Source organism: Ambystoma mexicanum, chromosome 8, assembly GCF_040938575.1.
Source record: "Ambystoma mexicanum isolate Mex_15411 chromosome 8, UKY_AmexF1_1, whole genome shotgun sequence".
In the NCBI taxonomy this organism is placed as follows: Eukaryota; Metazoa; Chordata; class Amphibia; order Caudata; family Ambystomatidae; genus Ambystoma; species Ambystoma mexicanum.
In genome coordinates, this window is record NC_090929.1 from 671,033,888 (window position 1) to 671,050,663 (window position 16,776).

Genomic DNA, 16,776 nt, shown 5'->3' on the forward strand with positions numbered 1-16,776 from the left:
GCATCTGGGCGATTGACGTGGTTACAAGGTTACAAATATAATCACAGTCACATTCAGTATTTGAGCATTACAAGGTAGTATAGGCATTATAAGGCATTTACAAGGTTAATATATTACACAGGAAATATATGAGCATTAGCATGGCTGTTGAAAACATTGTATGGCATTTGCGGCTCTACAATATATACACCCAAAGGAAGTCTCAAGGGGCAGGCTGAAAACAAATCTAGCCATTATAAGTGTTTACTGGAACCCCCAAAGATCAACAACACCGACTTCTGCGACACAGCGACTGAAATACTTGACAAATTTACAACTGAACTGGGAACTGATCACATCATTATCTGTGGTGATTTAAACGCCAAGTGCGAACAGCCTTCCACCGCTATATCAAGTACAGCAGCCGTCGAAAGAGGAGTACTATGGTCAAACCTTATGGATGCCAGAAACTTCCATAACGTAGCAACAGTGCGAGGTCAACTACCAGCCATACCAACATGGGAACGAGCATACACATCAGCAACGTTGGACTATCTTCGTCTCACACGCTATACTACCATACGTGGGCTCTTATGAGGTCTATAGAACGAAGGAAAGCGATCACAACTTGTTAGCCACGTCTTTTGAAACTGCAAGTGTTCAGAAAGAAGCTTACACAGCTAACGTAGAATCGTCAACTAAACAAACACAAGTCCAACTAACGGCAGCAAACATAAGAGATCACAAACAAATACGATGAAGTAACCAGAAACACCAGCGACGCGCGAGTTAGGCCAAACTATCTCCCTCTCCTCCTAACACACAGGACAAAACGAGGGAAACGAAGCAGTATAAAACACGGATCCCATGAATAGGACAAACTGCTAGTCCATAAAAGAAGAGAATTGAGAAAGCTAAGGCGCTCGTGCAGACCAAACGATGATGACAAACAAAAAAGCATTTTGAAAGCTTCAACAAGATGGTATAGATCATGGATAAAACAACACAAAGCAGCAATGTATCAAAATGACGCAGAACAAATGCTTAAAATTCTAACCTCAAAGAGCACAAGAGATTTTTGGGTTTTAATAAAGAATAAAGATCTACAGACTGATAACCAACTGATAATCTCCATACCGGAATCGACTTGGATGACCTTTTTTGCCAACCAATTTGCATCCCTCCCCTTCTTGACAAATTCCCACATACTCCCTGAAGAAACAATGTGGATGAATCTAGCAGATCAGGAGGACATCTTAATAGCAATTTCCAAACTGAAATCATCTCGGGCACCTGGTCCAGATGGCATAACCTGAAACAGCATCCTTTGGAATGGTCCCTCTTTATAACTAAAATCTTTGAACAATGCCAAGCTACCAAAGAAATTCCAAATACATGGACTGAAGCAGTGATAGTCCCAATCTTTAAAAAAGGAAACTGAGACAACCCGGCCAACTATCGCCCAATAGCCTTGTTAGATATCATGGGCAAGATCTTTGCGACTCAACTCTTAGCAAGATTTCAAAAGTGGGCAAGAAAAGAAATTCTCCATGCTTAGACCGCAAACAGGCTTTCTGAAGAACGCCAGCACCAGCATCAACATCATGATCTTGAACATCATAAAAGAAAATATAAAGAACGGTGCGCCGAAAGTGTTCCTAGCGTTCATAGATATGTCACAAGCATTCGACAAAATCAGCTGACAAAAACTGTGGACGAAATTAACCAATTGGAAATGTCCCATGGAAATTTTGGAGGCGGCGATGGCACTCCACACTGACACAAAAATTGAGTCCGACTAAACTGGCAGGGCACGCTGTCTGACCAGTTTAAGTCAGAACGTGGAGTGAAACAAGGCTGTCCACTTGCAATGGCCCTCTTTATTGCTTTCCTGGGAGACTTTCAATACACCCAACCGTCGGTCAGACCATTTCCACCAAAAGTCGGGAATAATTTAATATCAAGACTTCTCTACGCCGACGATTTGATCCTCATGGATCAAATGCAAATTGGCCTTCAGTGCCAACTAACTAACTTGGCAAAGTACATAACTGAAAACGATCTGGAGATCAACACCGCAAAATCCAAAATTTTGATCACGGAAAAAAATCGCTCTAAAACTAAAGGAAAAGGCAACTGGTTTCTCAATAACACAAAGATTGAGATAGTCACAGATATAAAATATTTGGGAATAATGATCGACGCAACAAGGTCCTGTGGAGCAAAACAAAAACCTTGACTACCCAAACGAGGCTAGTTGACCGATAATATGGGAAATTTTCCCTTCTACCAGCGATTCAATTCTATAAACAGAAGGTGGTTCCTTCATTAACCTATGGAATGGATGCGGCTCAAAACATACAGGAAACAATATGGCCAAAACCTGAGGGCTATCTCTGGAAAGCTGTTTTGGGACTTCCCAAATCAACGTCGATACCAGCTATTAGATGCGAACTGGGCCTGCTATCGCTGGAGGCTTCGGTGGAACAAAGTCAAATGCGACTTTTCAGGAAAATTTCAATGCCTGAAAGCCTTTCGACATACAAAATGATACAGGTGGAACTTCACCAAGGTCGAAGGTGATGATTTAGGCTTCTTTGGCAAGTAGCCATGTTTTGGCACTGTGTCTGGGTAGTTCTAACATCATCCCATAGAGTGAGCGAGTTGCAGGCACTTTCGGCAAAGCCACCCTTTAATATCTTCCACAAGGATAGGTTTGTTCACAAGGGTCAAACCTTCATTTGTGCCCAAAATCATTTCTGATTTCCATATAGGACAGACAATTGTTCTACCTTATTTCTATCCCCCACCTCATCCTGGCAAGGAGGAGGAGAGACAACGTAGGTTGGACCCTCATAGAGCTTTGAGCTTTTATATTTGTGTATTGTCATAACTGCATATTGATGACCAACTTTTCATTGGATATACGGGGAATAAACTGGATCAGGCTGTCTCTAAGCAGACCTCATCCAGATGGATAATTCTGTCCATTTCAGAATGTTACAGGTTGGCAGGAAAGGAGCCCCCGGAAGGTTTAAGGGCCCATTCCACCATGGCATGGCTACCACTACAGCCCTGAAAAGGGGTGTGCCAATTAAAAACATTTGTGAAGTGGCAACGTGGTCTACTATCCACATTCACAAAGCATTATTGACTGGAATATTCCCTCGGTCAGAATGGTAGCTTTGGTAAAGCAGTCCTGCACTCGATACATGAAAACATATAAACTCAAATTCTACTCCCTCCTCCAAATCAAATACTGCTCTGGGAGTCTGTCAAAAGATGAGTAACACGTGGAAGGACAAAATCTTTTTGAAGAACAAGTTACCTCTGGTAGCGTTCTTTTGACTGGATGTTCCTCCCACGTATTCTTAATCGCCCTCCCAACCTACCCCTCAGTAGAAATTCCTATGCTATTACAGCTTCTGTTCCATCAAGGATGGGTACAGTCATTCCTGGGTTTTTTTGGCGGCTATTTCTACTGTTAAGGGGAAAAAAACAGAATTGTAGCCAACAGGTGCTGCACGTGCTATATATGCCTTTGATGACATCATCCTCAACGGAGGCCTTCGAGGGACATCAAATTGACTCTCAGCGCCCTCTGCCGAAATTCTTTTCCGAAGCAGCTGAAGCTGGACAACATGTGTCAAAAGATGAGGAATACATGGGAGGAACATCCAGTCGAAAGAACGTTACCAGGGGTAAGTAACTTGTTCTTCTGCAGTCGATAGCCATTGCCCACTACGGGTGGCATTGTGGTGCCATATTTTCAACTGTGGCCATGCCAACTGGGTAAAATGGTTGTCAGGGGGAGGGGTTGAGGGTGGGTTCCGGTCAAGGTAGACACTCGACATGGTGACGCCATGCACAGTGGGGAGGGAGTTTTGGTGCATGGTGGTGGCATAGTTAAAGTTTTTTTAAGAAAACAAAATTCTTGATTTTGTGAGGTTTTGTTTCTGCAGTGTCCATTTAAGGAAAGTCATATATTTTATAATTTAGCAGTCAAATATGTTCCCTTATTGCTTGTCTGCGCTGTGCATTTAGAGTAATATTTGAATGAATTAACTGACACATAGGTCCTCGCGGACCCCTGGCAAAGTAAGGCTAAACTGTAAGAATAGAAGCAGTATCAACAAAAATCCAAAACCGCCTAAACTTTGCTGAAATTTGATGACTTGGTGAACAATATTATTAGTTGATGCCTAATCTTTGTTTGGGGGCCAGCATCTGCTAAATACGAATGATGAATGTTATTCAGGTTGGTTTAAGCACCATTTTTGATCATTCCATTTACAAGCTGTTGCCATACAGGCAGATTGCGCTGTTTGAATGATTACTTAACCTAGCTTATATTATTACCAAGAAGGACAGGGGACAAGAAGCATACTTTTTTCAAGCACCTCCATTGTAGCTAAGCAAACATTGTTAATGCTGCATGGCACTTTTAGGGGCAGGGGGTTAAATTGTTCATAAAGCTGTCATTGTTTTTACAAATACTAACAGAGGTGTCTTTTGCTTAGACTGCCATCAAGAAGAATAATCCCAGGAAGTACCTGCGCAGTGTAGGGGATGGAGAGATTGTGGAGTTTGATGTAGTGGAAGGAGAAAAGGTAAACTTTGGAATTGCTTGTTTAATGTTTTTTTCTTAACCGTCCAAGGGAAGTTATTGGTTTAATATGTTTTTTTTTTTTAAATGTCCTTGTAGGGTGCAGAAGCAGCTAATGTCACAGGCCCTGGAGGAGTTCCAGTTCAAGGCAGCAAATATGCAGCAGATCGTAATCATTACAGACGCTATCCCCGCCGCCGGGGTCCTCCTCGCAATTACCAACAAAGTTATCATGACAGCGAGAGTGGAGAAAAAAGTGAAGGAACTGAGAGTGCACCTGAAGAAGGCAATCCTCAACAACAGCGCCCTTTTCGTAGGCGTCGTTACCCACCTTACTACATGCGAAGGCCATATGGGGGTCGACCACAATATGCTCATCCTTTACAGGGGGAATTACTAGAGGTTAGTTTTTCTCTATATGCAAGAACATTTCAGAGTATTTCAAGCATACACGTTTTCACAGAATCCTGCGCTTTAATCTTCTACGTGTGGTTTTGGGAACAGACTTTAAACATCTTGCTTTATTTGTCTGAGTGACTTCTTTAAACAGCCTGCTAAACACCTCCAGTACATTGAACGCAAAAACGTTTTCTTTGCTTTTAATGGGTTTTGTCGTTATACTACTTCCCTTTCACTTTCATCAGTACTATATGGGTGTGCATTCTATGGGGACAGGATGGTACATTTGCGCAGCTAGTGGCTTTTTCAGTGCGTATCGAGTGGTCCCTCAGGAAAGTTTGTGTTCCTCCTCTTTATTTCATTTATTTTGTTTTTTGCTGCCCCGGGACTCCTGCCTGCTCCTACCAGTTTGTCTGGTGTTAAACTGGGGTGTTCCTGTTGCAGGTTGTGCTAATAATAGTTTTTAGTGCTGGAGAAGAATCCTTGTGTTTGGAGTTCATTAGTACCAAACATCGCTGGGGAACATATATGTCCTGTGATGCTGTTCCGCACCGGTGGCTCAAACGGTTGGTGTGCTGGGAAGAAAGATTTAACGTTCCTGCCCCTCCACAGCACACAAGGCACTTTGTCGAGCCAAGAGGCGACAAGATTACGTTTCCTTTTTTCTGCATCCCGTCGCAGGGACTATTTCCCGGGGATTCTGCGTCCGGGAGAGCCAGTGCAAGCCTTTCACCCTCTACTGCAGCCAATCCAAGGCCTCTAATGCTCCTATGCCGATTGTGCCAAGTGATTGCATATCTGAGGCAACACTGGGGGCCCCTCAGGGCCTCTGACCAGCGCTCCAGCTGAGTGTTCCGCTATGCCTCTGTCAAGGACTAGCACCGGGGCAGGTTGCCTCAAGAGCAGTCAGCCTATCATTGGAGCCAGCTCTGAAGTCCATAAATATCCAACCAGGCTTTAGTCAGATGACTCGGCTGAGTGTCCAGTGCTGAATAAGGGGAAAATCCACTAAGCCCAACAAGTCCACTTCGAATGGATTGTGTCCTCCCACGTATTCATCATCTTGTGATATTCGTATTCGCCAGCTTCGCTGCTTCGGAATTTTTTTTCCGGCAGAGGGCGCTGTGCACAAGGTTGTGGCGTCGATATCCCTCGACGGGCTCCGTACCGTGTCAACGTCACTGTTAGTATAAATAGCTCGTGGCGCGCCGGTTGGCTTCAGTTCCGTTTTTCCGATTGCTTCGCTCTCGAGAACGGCGTGCTTCGAAATTTTCTTCAGAAAATGTCGCCTTCATCTATTCCTTCTACACCCAAAACTGGGTTCAAGAAATGTATCGACTACGGTTCGAAGAAGTCGATAACAGATCCTCAGCGAATTTGTCTTTGGTGCCTAGGTTCAGATCATCGAACCGGCAAATGTCGCTCCTGTCAGTCGATGACGGAGAAGGCCCTTCGTGAGAGTAAAGGTAAACTGGCGGTGGGGCTGGATGCTTCTAAGGCCTCGTCGAAAAGACATAAAAAATCGGCCGATTCAAAAGAATTGGAGCGTCAAAAAAACATTCTAAGAGATCCCGATCTCGTAGTAGATCGAGGCGCTCTTCATCTTCATCTTCCTCTTCTAAAAGAGTTAAAAGGAGACTTAAATCTCCCTCATCATCATCAGATACATCGACTGAATTGGTACGATGCCCAACTAAATTGGATTCCCCAAGAAAATGGGAAGATTTTAGAAGAAAGATGATGGAGGTCTTTGAGATTGGGGCCCGCCCCTCTAAAGAAGCCTCAAAAGAGACAGACCCTGGTCGCTCCATCGGACGACACAGGGAAGTCGGGAACTACTGCGGTAAACCCAGTAGTATGGGTGAAACTCGTAAGACTCGAGTCGACGCCAAGTCGTTGAGGAATCCTCGAGAGTCGAGTGTTTCCCTACACCGCATAAAAAACAGAAGTTTTCGAAAATATCTGCAACTTTGTCGACGCCATCGGCACCGACCGCTTCGAGGAGCCTAAAGTGTCTTCGACGCCTTTGTTGAAGACTCCATCGGTGTTGTCGAAGATTCCTTCGATACCTTCGAAGGATCCTTCCATTCCCTCGACGAAAACTCATGAACAAGACAGGAGATTTACTACATTTCCAAAATCAGACTTTTTGAAGTCTATGGGCCTCATTACGAGTCACCCGGTATGGAAATAACGGTGGCAGTAAACCCGCCGCCACCGTTGTTTCCATACTGGGTGATCTCGAGTCCTGCAGGCGGAGGTGTCATTCCCGCCAGGTCTGACCTGGCGGGTTTAACACCACCTGTCTACAGGCGGACGTGGAAACACCGGCATCATCACGAGATGGTGCCGGTGTTTCCACTTCCCCATTCCCATTGAGTCCTAGTGGACTCAATGGGAATGGGGATTTACCGAATTCCGCCTCCGGAATTCCCGGGTCACCGGGGTCGTAATGCCCCGGTAATTCCGGGAATCACAGAGGCAGAATGGTAATACGAGTCTGGCGGTAACCTGCCGGAATATCAGGCACGGTTACCGCCGGACTCGTAATGAGGCCCTATGTCTTCGATATTTGAAGAAAGTGGCTCTGAAGATAAGGCGGTTTCTCCTTTTGGAGTGCAATATGGCACTAGACAGGTTCCAGAGGAACTAATAGATCCAGAATCTAAAATTAAGAGACCTGTGAGAGACTCTTCATTCTGCTAGTGGCATTGATACGTCACCTGAGCTAGAGTTTGCAAGACCTGACCCTGCAGAACATGCAGATTCAGGGTACAGGAGTTTAATGAACAGAGTGGTGGAATATATGGGTTGGGGTAGAGCCTCACCCACCTTTGATCAGGATGACATGATGGACATTCTAGAACGGGGCCCCCAGAAGGATCCAGTTGTCCCCTTCCATAGGGTACTTCAGAGAACAGTAGAAAAGAACTGGAAAGCTCCTGACAACATTGCTGCAGTAAACAGTAATTTTCCTAAGAAGTATAGAACTTCTACTTCTGATCCCGAGTATTTGAACAGGCATCCCACTCCAGAAAGTCTGGTTATTTAGGCTGCGACTGCTTCAAGACAGACTGCATATCCAACTATCCCTCCAGATAGGGAGCCTAAGAAGGTAGGTGATTGGGCCCGTAAAGTTTTTACTTCGGGTAGCATGGCCTTAAAGTCACCTAACGTTACATGTACCCTGGCCAGGTTCACACATACCCTGTGGGACTTCATTTCGGCGGTGGCTGAACATATTCCGGAAGGCGAGGAAAGGGAAGGCTTCCTGAATATTGTCAGACGGGAAGGAGGCAATGGGGGAATCAAGTCTCGACTGGACACTGCTGAAAGTATCAGCAGGTCCATGGCTACAGGCACAGTGCTACGCACATTTGCGTGGTTGAGAAAGTCAGGGTTTGCACCAGATGTACAGGCCAGACTTCTCATCATGCCTTTTGATGGCTTGAGGCTGTTTGGTAGTAAGGCTGATGAAAGCCTAGAAAGACTGCAGACATCAAAAGCGGCAGCTAAGTCCCTCAGCCGCTCATGCAGCCGCCTCCAAATCACTGAGGCCTTATCACACAAAACCCTTGTGAGAGGCAGAATCTCTCAGCATCTGAAAGAATGGCGGGGCATTACTTCAGATGCTTGGGCACTGGAAACAGTAGCTCAAGGTTAATGCCTTCCCTTCCTAAAAAGGCCTCAGGATCATCCACTGGGAGCCAACTCTGCTAAAATTCCAGACCCGCTCCTGTTGCAGGAAATTTTAACCCTTCTAGAGAAAGGTGCAATAGAACATGTACCTGTAGTGGAGAGGAGCAAGGGCTGGTACTCCCCTTATTTTCTCATCCCAAAGAAGGATGTGGGATTGAGAGCCATCTTGGGCTTAAGAAACTTGAACAAGTTCCTCAGGAAGGACAAGTTCAAGATGGTAACCCTTTCTCAGATCCTTCAGACTCTCCAACTCCAAGACTGTTTGGTATCATTGGACCTTCAGGATGCTTACTTTCATGTGCCAATCCATCACAAGCACAGAGTACCTGAGGTTCGCAGTTGGCGGTTCTCAATATCAGTTTCGAGTTCTGCCATTCGGGCTGACCTCCGCCCAAAGGTTTTCACCAAGCTGATGGCGGTGGTGGCAGCGAGTCTCAGGCGAGGGGGAATTCACGTCTACCTCTACCTGGACGATTGGTTGATCAGAGCACGTTCTCCCGAACAAGCTCAAAAACCTCTGTCGATCACCTGTTACTTCCTTCACAAACTGGGCTTCTCCCTCAATTTCAAGAAGTCCCACATGATACCATCCCAAAAACTCCAGTTTATCGGAGCAGTCTTGGACACTTCCTCGGGCAAAGCCTCGCCTCCCGAGTTGAGAGCTCTACACATTCTGCAGATGGTAACAAAATTCCAGAATGGCCAGCATCTGCCGGCCTTCAATTTTCTGAGGTTGCTCAGCCTCATGGCATCCTGCATTTTAGTGGTGCCAGAGACCAGATTGAGAATGAGATCCCCTCAGTGGGCCCTCAGGACTCAGTGGTCCCAGTTCTCAGGGAGTATGTCTGATCTTCTGCAAGTACCGAGCCCAGTTGCTCAGGATCTACTATGCTGGGCTTGCAACAACAACATCCTCAAAGGAGAATCTTTTTGGCCACCATGGCGGGAGATAACAATAGTAACGGATGCCTCACTCATGGGGTGCGTAGCCCATACCAACGATCTGAGAATCAGAGGTCATTGGTCTTCATCGGAGTCCAAACTACACATCAACCTGTTGGAGCTGAGGGCAATCAGACTAGCGCTGAAAGCTTTCCTGCCCTCTGTACAGGGAAAGAATGTCTTGATAATGACGGACAACACGGTGGCCATGTACTACCTCAACAAGAGAGGAGGCGTAGGGTCACTACCACTGTGCAGAGAGGCAATGCAGCTTTGGTTTTGGGCAATACGATAAGGAATCTCTCTATCGGCAGTTCACCTAGCCGGAGAGCAGAACACGGCGGCAGACGCTCTGAGCAGGCAGAGCACAGTCTCCCACGAGTGGGAGTTAGCTCAGGAAGTCCTTCTGGAGATCTTCGCCCTTTGGGTAACCCCTCAAGTGGATCTGTTCGCAACCACGGTAAACCGGAAGTGCGAACAGGGAATTTCCTCCGAGAGGAGCTCTAGGAGACACGTTCGTGGTGGACTGGAAGTTTCTTCTACTGTACGCATTTCCTCCAGTCCTTGTGATTCCTCAAGTAATTCAAGAGGTTGAGAAAGTTCAGGAAAACCATGATCCTAATTGCCCCGGATTGGGCCAGGACGACGTGGTACCCGGACCTTCTGGACATGCCCATCTGCCCTCCAATACGTCTTCCGCAAAGAGAGGATCTTCTCTCGCAAGAGGAATGTCGCGTTCTCCATCCAGAGGTCAAGACACTCAACCTTCATGCATGGTTTCTGAGAGGTTGAGAAACAAGGATTGGCATCTTCCGGATGACGTAATGGAGATTTTGCTTTCGGCCAGAAGGCCAGGCCAGCAACAAAATCCTTGTACCGGTGTCGTTCGAACAAATTTAGTAACTGGTGCCAAGATAAGGATGCAGACCCTTTTCAATGTGATACCCCAATTGTGCTCTCTTTCCTATTACATCTAGCCAATCTGGGGCTCCAGATCAGAACAATTAAAGGATATCTTGCTGCACTGTCCATTTTCAAGTGCTCCTCTGAAGAGGTTTCCTACTTCACAATTCCATTAATCATTCAATTGCTGAAAGGGCTTACTAATGTATACCCTCCAGTACCGTTTCATGTCCCAACTTCGGATTTAAATCTAGTACTTAAGTTTCTAATTTATATACCATTTGAGCCTCTGCACTCCTGTCCCTTGAGGCTTCTAACACTAAAGACTGTCCTTCTTGTAGCCTTAACATCAGCCCGCAGGGTTAGTGAACTACAGGCTCTCTCATGTAAACCCCCATATACTACGTTTTACAAGGACAAGGTAGTTCTTAAAGTTAAACCATCTTTCTTAGCAAAAGTAGTTTGACTTCCATTTGTCAGAAAAAATCATATTACTAACATTCTATCCTCCTCATTTGGGCAAAGAAGAGGAGAGACTGCATAGACTGGACCTAAAAAGGGCCCTCGTTTTTACATTTCAAGAATGTCAAAGTTACGTCAAGATGACCAACTTTTTGTAGGTTATACAGGTCATAGATTAGGATTAGCGGTGACAAAACAAACTATATCCCGCTGGATCATTCTGGCTATAATTGAGTGCTACTAATTAGCGGGAAAAGACCCACCGGATGGGCAACGAGCCCATTCCACAAGGGGAATGGCTACTTCTGTGGCTTTGAAGAGTGGAGTCCCTGCAGCAGATATTTGTTCAGCTGCAACATGGGCATCAATGCATACCTTCATCAAGCATTATTGCTTAGATGCCTCCTCCTCCAATGAGGGTTTATTTGCCAAACGGTATTTCATTCCGTCCATGAGAACAATAACTAGTACTCCCGCCTCCAAATTTACCACTGCTATGGGAGTCTTATCACAAGATGAGGAATACGTGGGAGGACACAATCCATTCGAAGAACAAGTTACTTACCAACTGTAACGTTCTTTCGACTGGATGTTCCTCCCACGTATTCCTCATCGACCCTTCCAGCCTCCCCAGCAGTACAGTTTGCATTTTCTTACACTTTCCTCTCACGAAGAGTCTATCAGTCACGGGGCACGCCTGGGTGTTCCTCGAAAAAACAGAACTTAAGCCAACGGGCGCGGCACGAGCTATTTACACTAACAGTGACGTCGACACGGTACAGAGGCCGTCTAGGGACATCAACGCCATGACCTCGTGCACAGAGCCCTCTGCCGAAAAAATAAATAAATAAATAGTTGGTAAGTAACTTGTTCTTCTGCACCACAGTCAAGCCACAAGATGGCGGCATGCTGTGAGGGAAAAACGGGTGCCATTTTGACAACTACTGACTGTCAGCTATGTCTGTGCCACTAGACTGAGCCTTCCGAGGAATCTTTTGAGGGGGGTTGCCAAGACCAATTCAGCACTCTGTTCCACTCCCACCTACAGTGTCCAGGGGCTAATTCATGTCTATGGTTGTGTGGTCTCCTTTGACTACCACATCTTGGTCCACTCAACACCATCCTTTTCAACCATTTGCAGGGTAGACAACCGTATTGGTATCGGAGTCAACCTGTGCCATGGACTTGACGTCAGCCCAGGCTCAGTCACAGAAGTTGAAAGCACAGACCAAGACACCTTCCCTTACTTCAAGGACCTGATGAAGGACATACTGCCTTCACAGCCCCCGGGTCCAGTCATGCCGGCCCCCACTCCGCCAACATTTCTAGCTCCACCCCGGATTCACCTCCTCCACTGGCAACCAGGCTGCAAACTAAGAAATTGGCTTACTAAACAAATACGCACACTCAAACTGCAGTACCTTTGCACTCACTAAACCAATACCTCACCTTCTGAATTAAGTCTCCACACTCTGTATCTTCCTCCTGCTGGTCTCTTCGTCTGCCTCCTTCTCCTTCCCTGACCTCACCCGGAATACCTTCCCTTCCTGTTTCCTGCTTAGGTTTTGCTCCCTCTGTCATGATTTTCTTTGCCAGACGGTCCTATCTTCCCCTCCTGTGAGGTTTATGTGCAAGGAGACCGGGGAGGCGGGGGGGGGGTCTTCAAAAGGAGGCTAATACCCGCCCATTTTCTCCATGTGAGGTCAGCATGGGCCACCTTTGCGGCCTGAAATGGTGATTATCCATGTCCTATTCTGGGGACACTGGTCTGTGTATCCCCGAGGTACGGCCATTGCCCCAAAGAGGATCCAAGTCTCCAAACTAGTACAGGGTGGCTAGGCATTTTGTTGCCGAGACTTTGCTGCTGGTACCAGAGATCCCTGCGACCCTCCCGCGATAAGCAGGCACTGGGAGAGTGAGCTCTTTCTTCTGTGCAGTGGGTGTGCTCTCAGCATCTTTGATGGTCCCGGGAAACATACTCCTGTTGATGATACATTGCCAACTGCCAACGTGGCGTGCTGGAAAACTGCTCTTCTGTGTTCGCTGCCTCTCAGGAATGCAGTCGGGTCTGGTTTGTTTAAAATGGAGACCGACCGGTCAGCATTTGATGTTTGAGGCATCGTTAGACTAAGGGTTGTTGCCGACATACAAACTGGCACGGAGAGAAGGGACAAGAGAAGGTCCCCCCCAGTTGCCTTCCCCTTCAGGACTGGCTCTGAATTGTATTGACAGACCTCCTCCTCCTCCTTTTGATAAGTCCATGGGGATGAACTCATCACACACACATCCACATGTCATGTGTTCATGGGTAATGCAATAGGTTGCTAGGTTCTTTATTTGGACAAACTTTGGCCAAGAAAGGAGGTTGTCTGTGTGTATATCCTTCAATCTATTTTCTTATATCCTTAGCATAAGAAATGTGCTCCCTGCGTAGGATGATGCCCTTAAAGTCTCAACTAAGTTTTGGCAGAAGTCTTTCATCCACTGGTGGCAAAGGAAATGTTTAACATGTACTGAGCCTCGAGAGGTGAGATGGAGTGTGTCTTCACACTCTCGGGCACAGTTCCAAGTGCTCTTAGTGACTATGGACCTGGATAAATGCCTGGCCGGCCAGTGTCAAAACCCGCCATACAATGAGTCTAAACCTATTGATATCTTTTGAAATGTGCATCAGAAATCTGCTTCCACCTCTTGCATGTAAATGTAGATGCAGTCCAGTCCAACTGTAATTTACTAGGTGAAATGATAGTGAAGGCTTCAAGAATGAACTTTAAGCATCCTCGTAAATAATTTTCTGAGCAGTTGGTGTATTCTAGTGCTACAACCATTTTATGCTTCACGTGTCCTGTGAACATTCAAATACAGCTGCTGAAGAAAGGCACTTGGATCTTGACTGATGAGGGAAGAGTGGTATTGCTGGCCTTTTTAATCTCGGAACTAAAATCCAATATTACAGAGGAATGTGGGAACCCCTCTACTGGGGACAAACATGCCATGCCAGGAGGGTCTACAGCCATGTTTTAGCTCACTGCACCCTTCACAGAGGAGAAATATCAATTTGTGAGAAATATCAGTTTGTGTCCCACCTACAAGGGCAGTTCAGCACCAAAATGCTAGGCAAATCTCCTCTGAACCATCAGCAACCCCAGAAACTTGTTTCGGCCTAGTCGGGCCTCATCATTGAGGTGAAACTGAGCCTCTCTAAGACAGAGTGAGCAAGGGGTCCATGTCTGTATTACCCTGGGTTACCTAGGGTGAAAACCCAAGTTTTACAAAGTTACAAAGGAATGTGGGAGCCTCTCTACTGAGAACGAGCATGGGTAAAATATCTTTTCTATGTAATTTCTTCCACTCAGGCGGGTCTACAACCACGTTTTAGCTCATTGCACCCTTCACAAAGGAGAAATATCCATTTGCTTATCAGTCTTTGTCCCACCTACAAGAGCAGTCCAGCACCGAAATGCTTGGCAAATCTCCTCTGAACAAAAGTACCATCAGCAACCCTCCCCGAGTGGGATCCTTCCCATAAAACAGGTTATTTGGCTGTGTTCGTTCTCGGGACGGTTTTTGCATTTTTAGGAACTTTGGGTTTTACCCTAAGTTACCCAGGGTAATCCCTCACTGTGACTTGAAGAGGCTCAGCTTCACCTCACTGATGAGGCCCGAATAGGCTGAACACATGTCTGGGGTTGCTGTTGGTACTCTAGTCCAGAGTAGAATTGCCTAGCATTTCGATGCTGGACTGCCCTTTTGTGTGAGACAAAGACTGATATGCAAATGGATATTTTTTCTCTGTGACTGGTACAGTGAGCTAAAATGTAGTTGTAGACCTTCCCGAGTGGGCACCTTCACATAGAGCAGGTGATTTGGCTGTTTTTGTTGTTGGTAGAGGGGCTCCCAGACCTTGTCTAATCCAATATTACTCCCATGCCACCCATTTTGAGAACAGCCCAAGTGGTTTTATGTATTCTGACTTGCTTCGGTTCAAAGAAATTCTCAAGGGAGTCCATCAGTCTTACTGGGTTTGAATGTTTGATCGATCCCCCGCACTGTGCTCAGTGTGGGGTGTACTGACCCAAGCCTCAGTCAACAGGTTCCCTTAAGTATTCCCTACAATCACCTAATCGGCAGTGCTTAGCAAGGGTGCATTCGTATAGCGCTCCCTATGGGACTGGCCTAACCGCCACACACCCTGCAGTCGTCAGTAGATTTGGGTGCTGGGATTTCTGCTGACCTCAACAATGCAAAATGTGCCTAACGTTATGTTTGAGAAAAGAGCAGCAGCCTGGACGGCCCTCCATCAGCATTCTCAGACAATGGCGTGCATTAAAGCTTGGACATGATCCCAGACCTTACATTCTGTGCGGTGGGTGATGCAGTGCCACATCACTCACTGGTACTGCACTTAGTACAAGTAAGGTGTGGAATCTCATTGCCAGCAGAATACATTGAAGAGGTGTGACCTCCCCTGCTGTAGCTGCAAGAATGAATCTGGGAACTACAGCTTGGAAGAGAAAGTTGCAGGACATTTGCTGAATGCTGTAATGTGACCAGATGCCTGGGAGCGGTAGTACAGGGACACAACATAGGTGACTGAACCAGTTTTATCACCTAATTGTGAATGACTTTCTAACAGAAGCTGTTTTGCGTGATCAGTGTATTTGCACATTTAAACTGCTGGGGATGCGTGCACCTGACCGTTCTTATGCTCTTTGCACTACTTTGATGTTTGTACCGAGGGATTGAGGCAGTCCGTGGTGTGTGCCTGGTGTGATTATAACGGTGATTGATCACAGGTCCAGTCTTGCAGAAGTTGCTATGCACCACTAACCCCCTTTTGGCCTCCCACTCCTCAACGGAGAGGCATTCATGACACCCCAGGGGGATTGGAGAAGTGGATCAAACAAAATGTCAGGCTGCGTAATCCTCTCCTTCAGATGATTCACCTTCACGCAATACCTGCAAAACATGCACACATCTTTTCTTTCTAGTTCTTTCCCAAAATTCTCCCTCCCGTTACCTGCTACCAAGACAACTGAGTTCTGTTTTGAAGAATAATCCCAAATCTTCTCTTTAGAATCTCCTCTTCCTAGCAGATTCTAGAATCTGAAGAACAGTCTTTCCTTAATATATACAATCTCTATCTTTTAATTCCAATTTCTAAATAAATGTAACTATTTAGGTTAAACTGGATTGAATATTTTCTGAAAGAAAAGAAACTGATTTGTCCGATTTCTAAGTAGCTTGAGGATTTCAGAAATGAAAAGGAGATGTGCACTCAATACTTCCAAAGTTTCCACAAAACAAACGTTGGCTTTCCATTTAGTTTCAGCTAGTAAGAAAAGAAAACTAAATCAATGAGCCGACACCAACACTGAATTGTTTCCTCCAAATATAATTGCATGCTCTTCAAACAATCTCTGTTTTCAAATTAATTTGTTCTCCAAGTTCTTGCAAATTTATTAAACGAATACTAAACAACAATCAAAACATTTAGAAAAGTTCCCATCAGTAGTTTTCATGAAAAGCTGTTTCAGTTTGCCACCTGGTTCCTGAAACTCTTCCAGTATTCTTTCAAAAATCTTTTTTGTGCTATTAAGGGGGAGATCCCAGACTATGGACCTGCTTGTCCAAATGTTGCTGATGAGAGGCAGTTTAGAATGTTCTGAACGCTTCAAACTGCATAACAATAAATTCATAACCAATCATTTTTCACCTGTCCTACTGCCCATGTTGGAAAGGGATATTAGCAACCTAACATGAAATCTGGTTAAGTAAAATGTTAG

At 45.7% G+C, this 16,776-nt stretch overlaps 1 protein-coding gene across 1 annotated transcript in view; it reads left to right on the plus strand.

Annotated features, from left to right (window-relative positions):
* The window catches only part of LOC138472340 (Y-box-binding protein 1-like), a 707,873-nt gene that overhangs the window by 382,538 nt on the left and 308,559 nt on the right, over positions 1-16,776 (plus strand). Inside the window, exons 4-5 of the mRNA XM_069610465.1 lie at positions 4,500-4,589; positions 4,685-4,987. Of these exons, the coding sequence (XP_069466566.1) occupies positions 4,500-4,589; positions 4,685-4,987 (393 nt within the window). The remainder of the gene's footprint in view (positions 1-4,499; positions 4,590-4,684; positions 4,988-16,776) is intronic.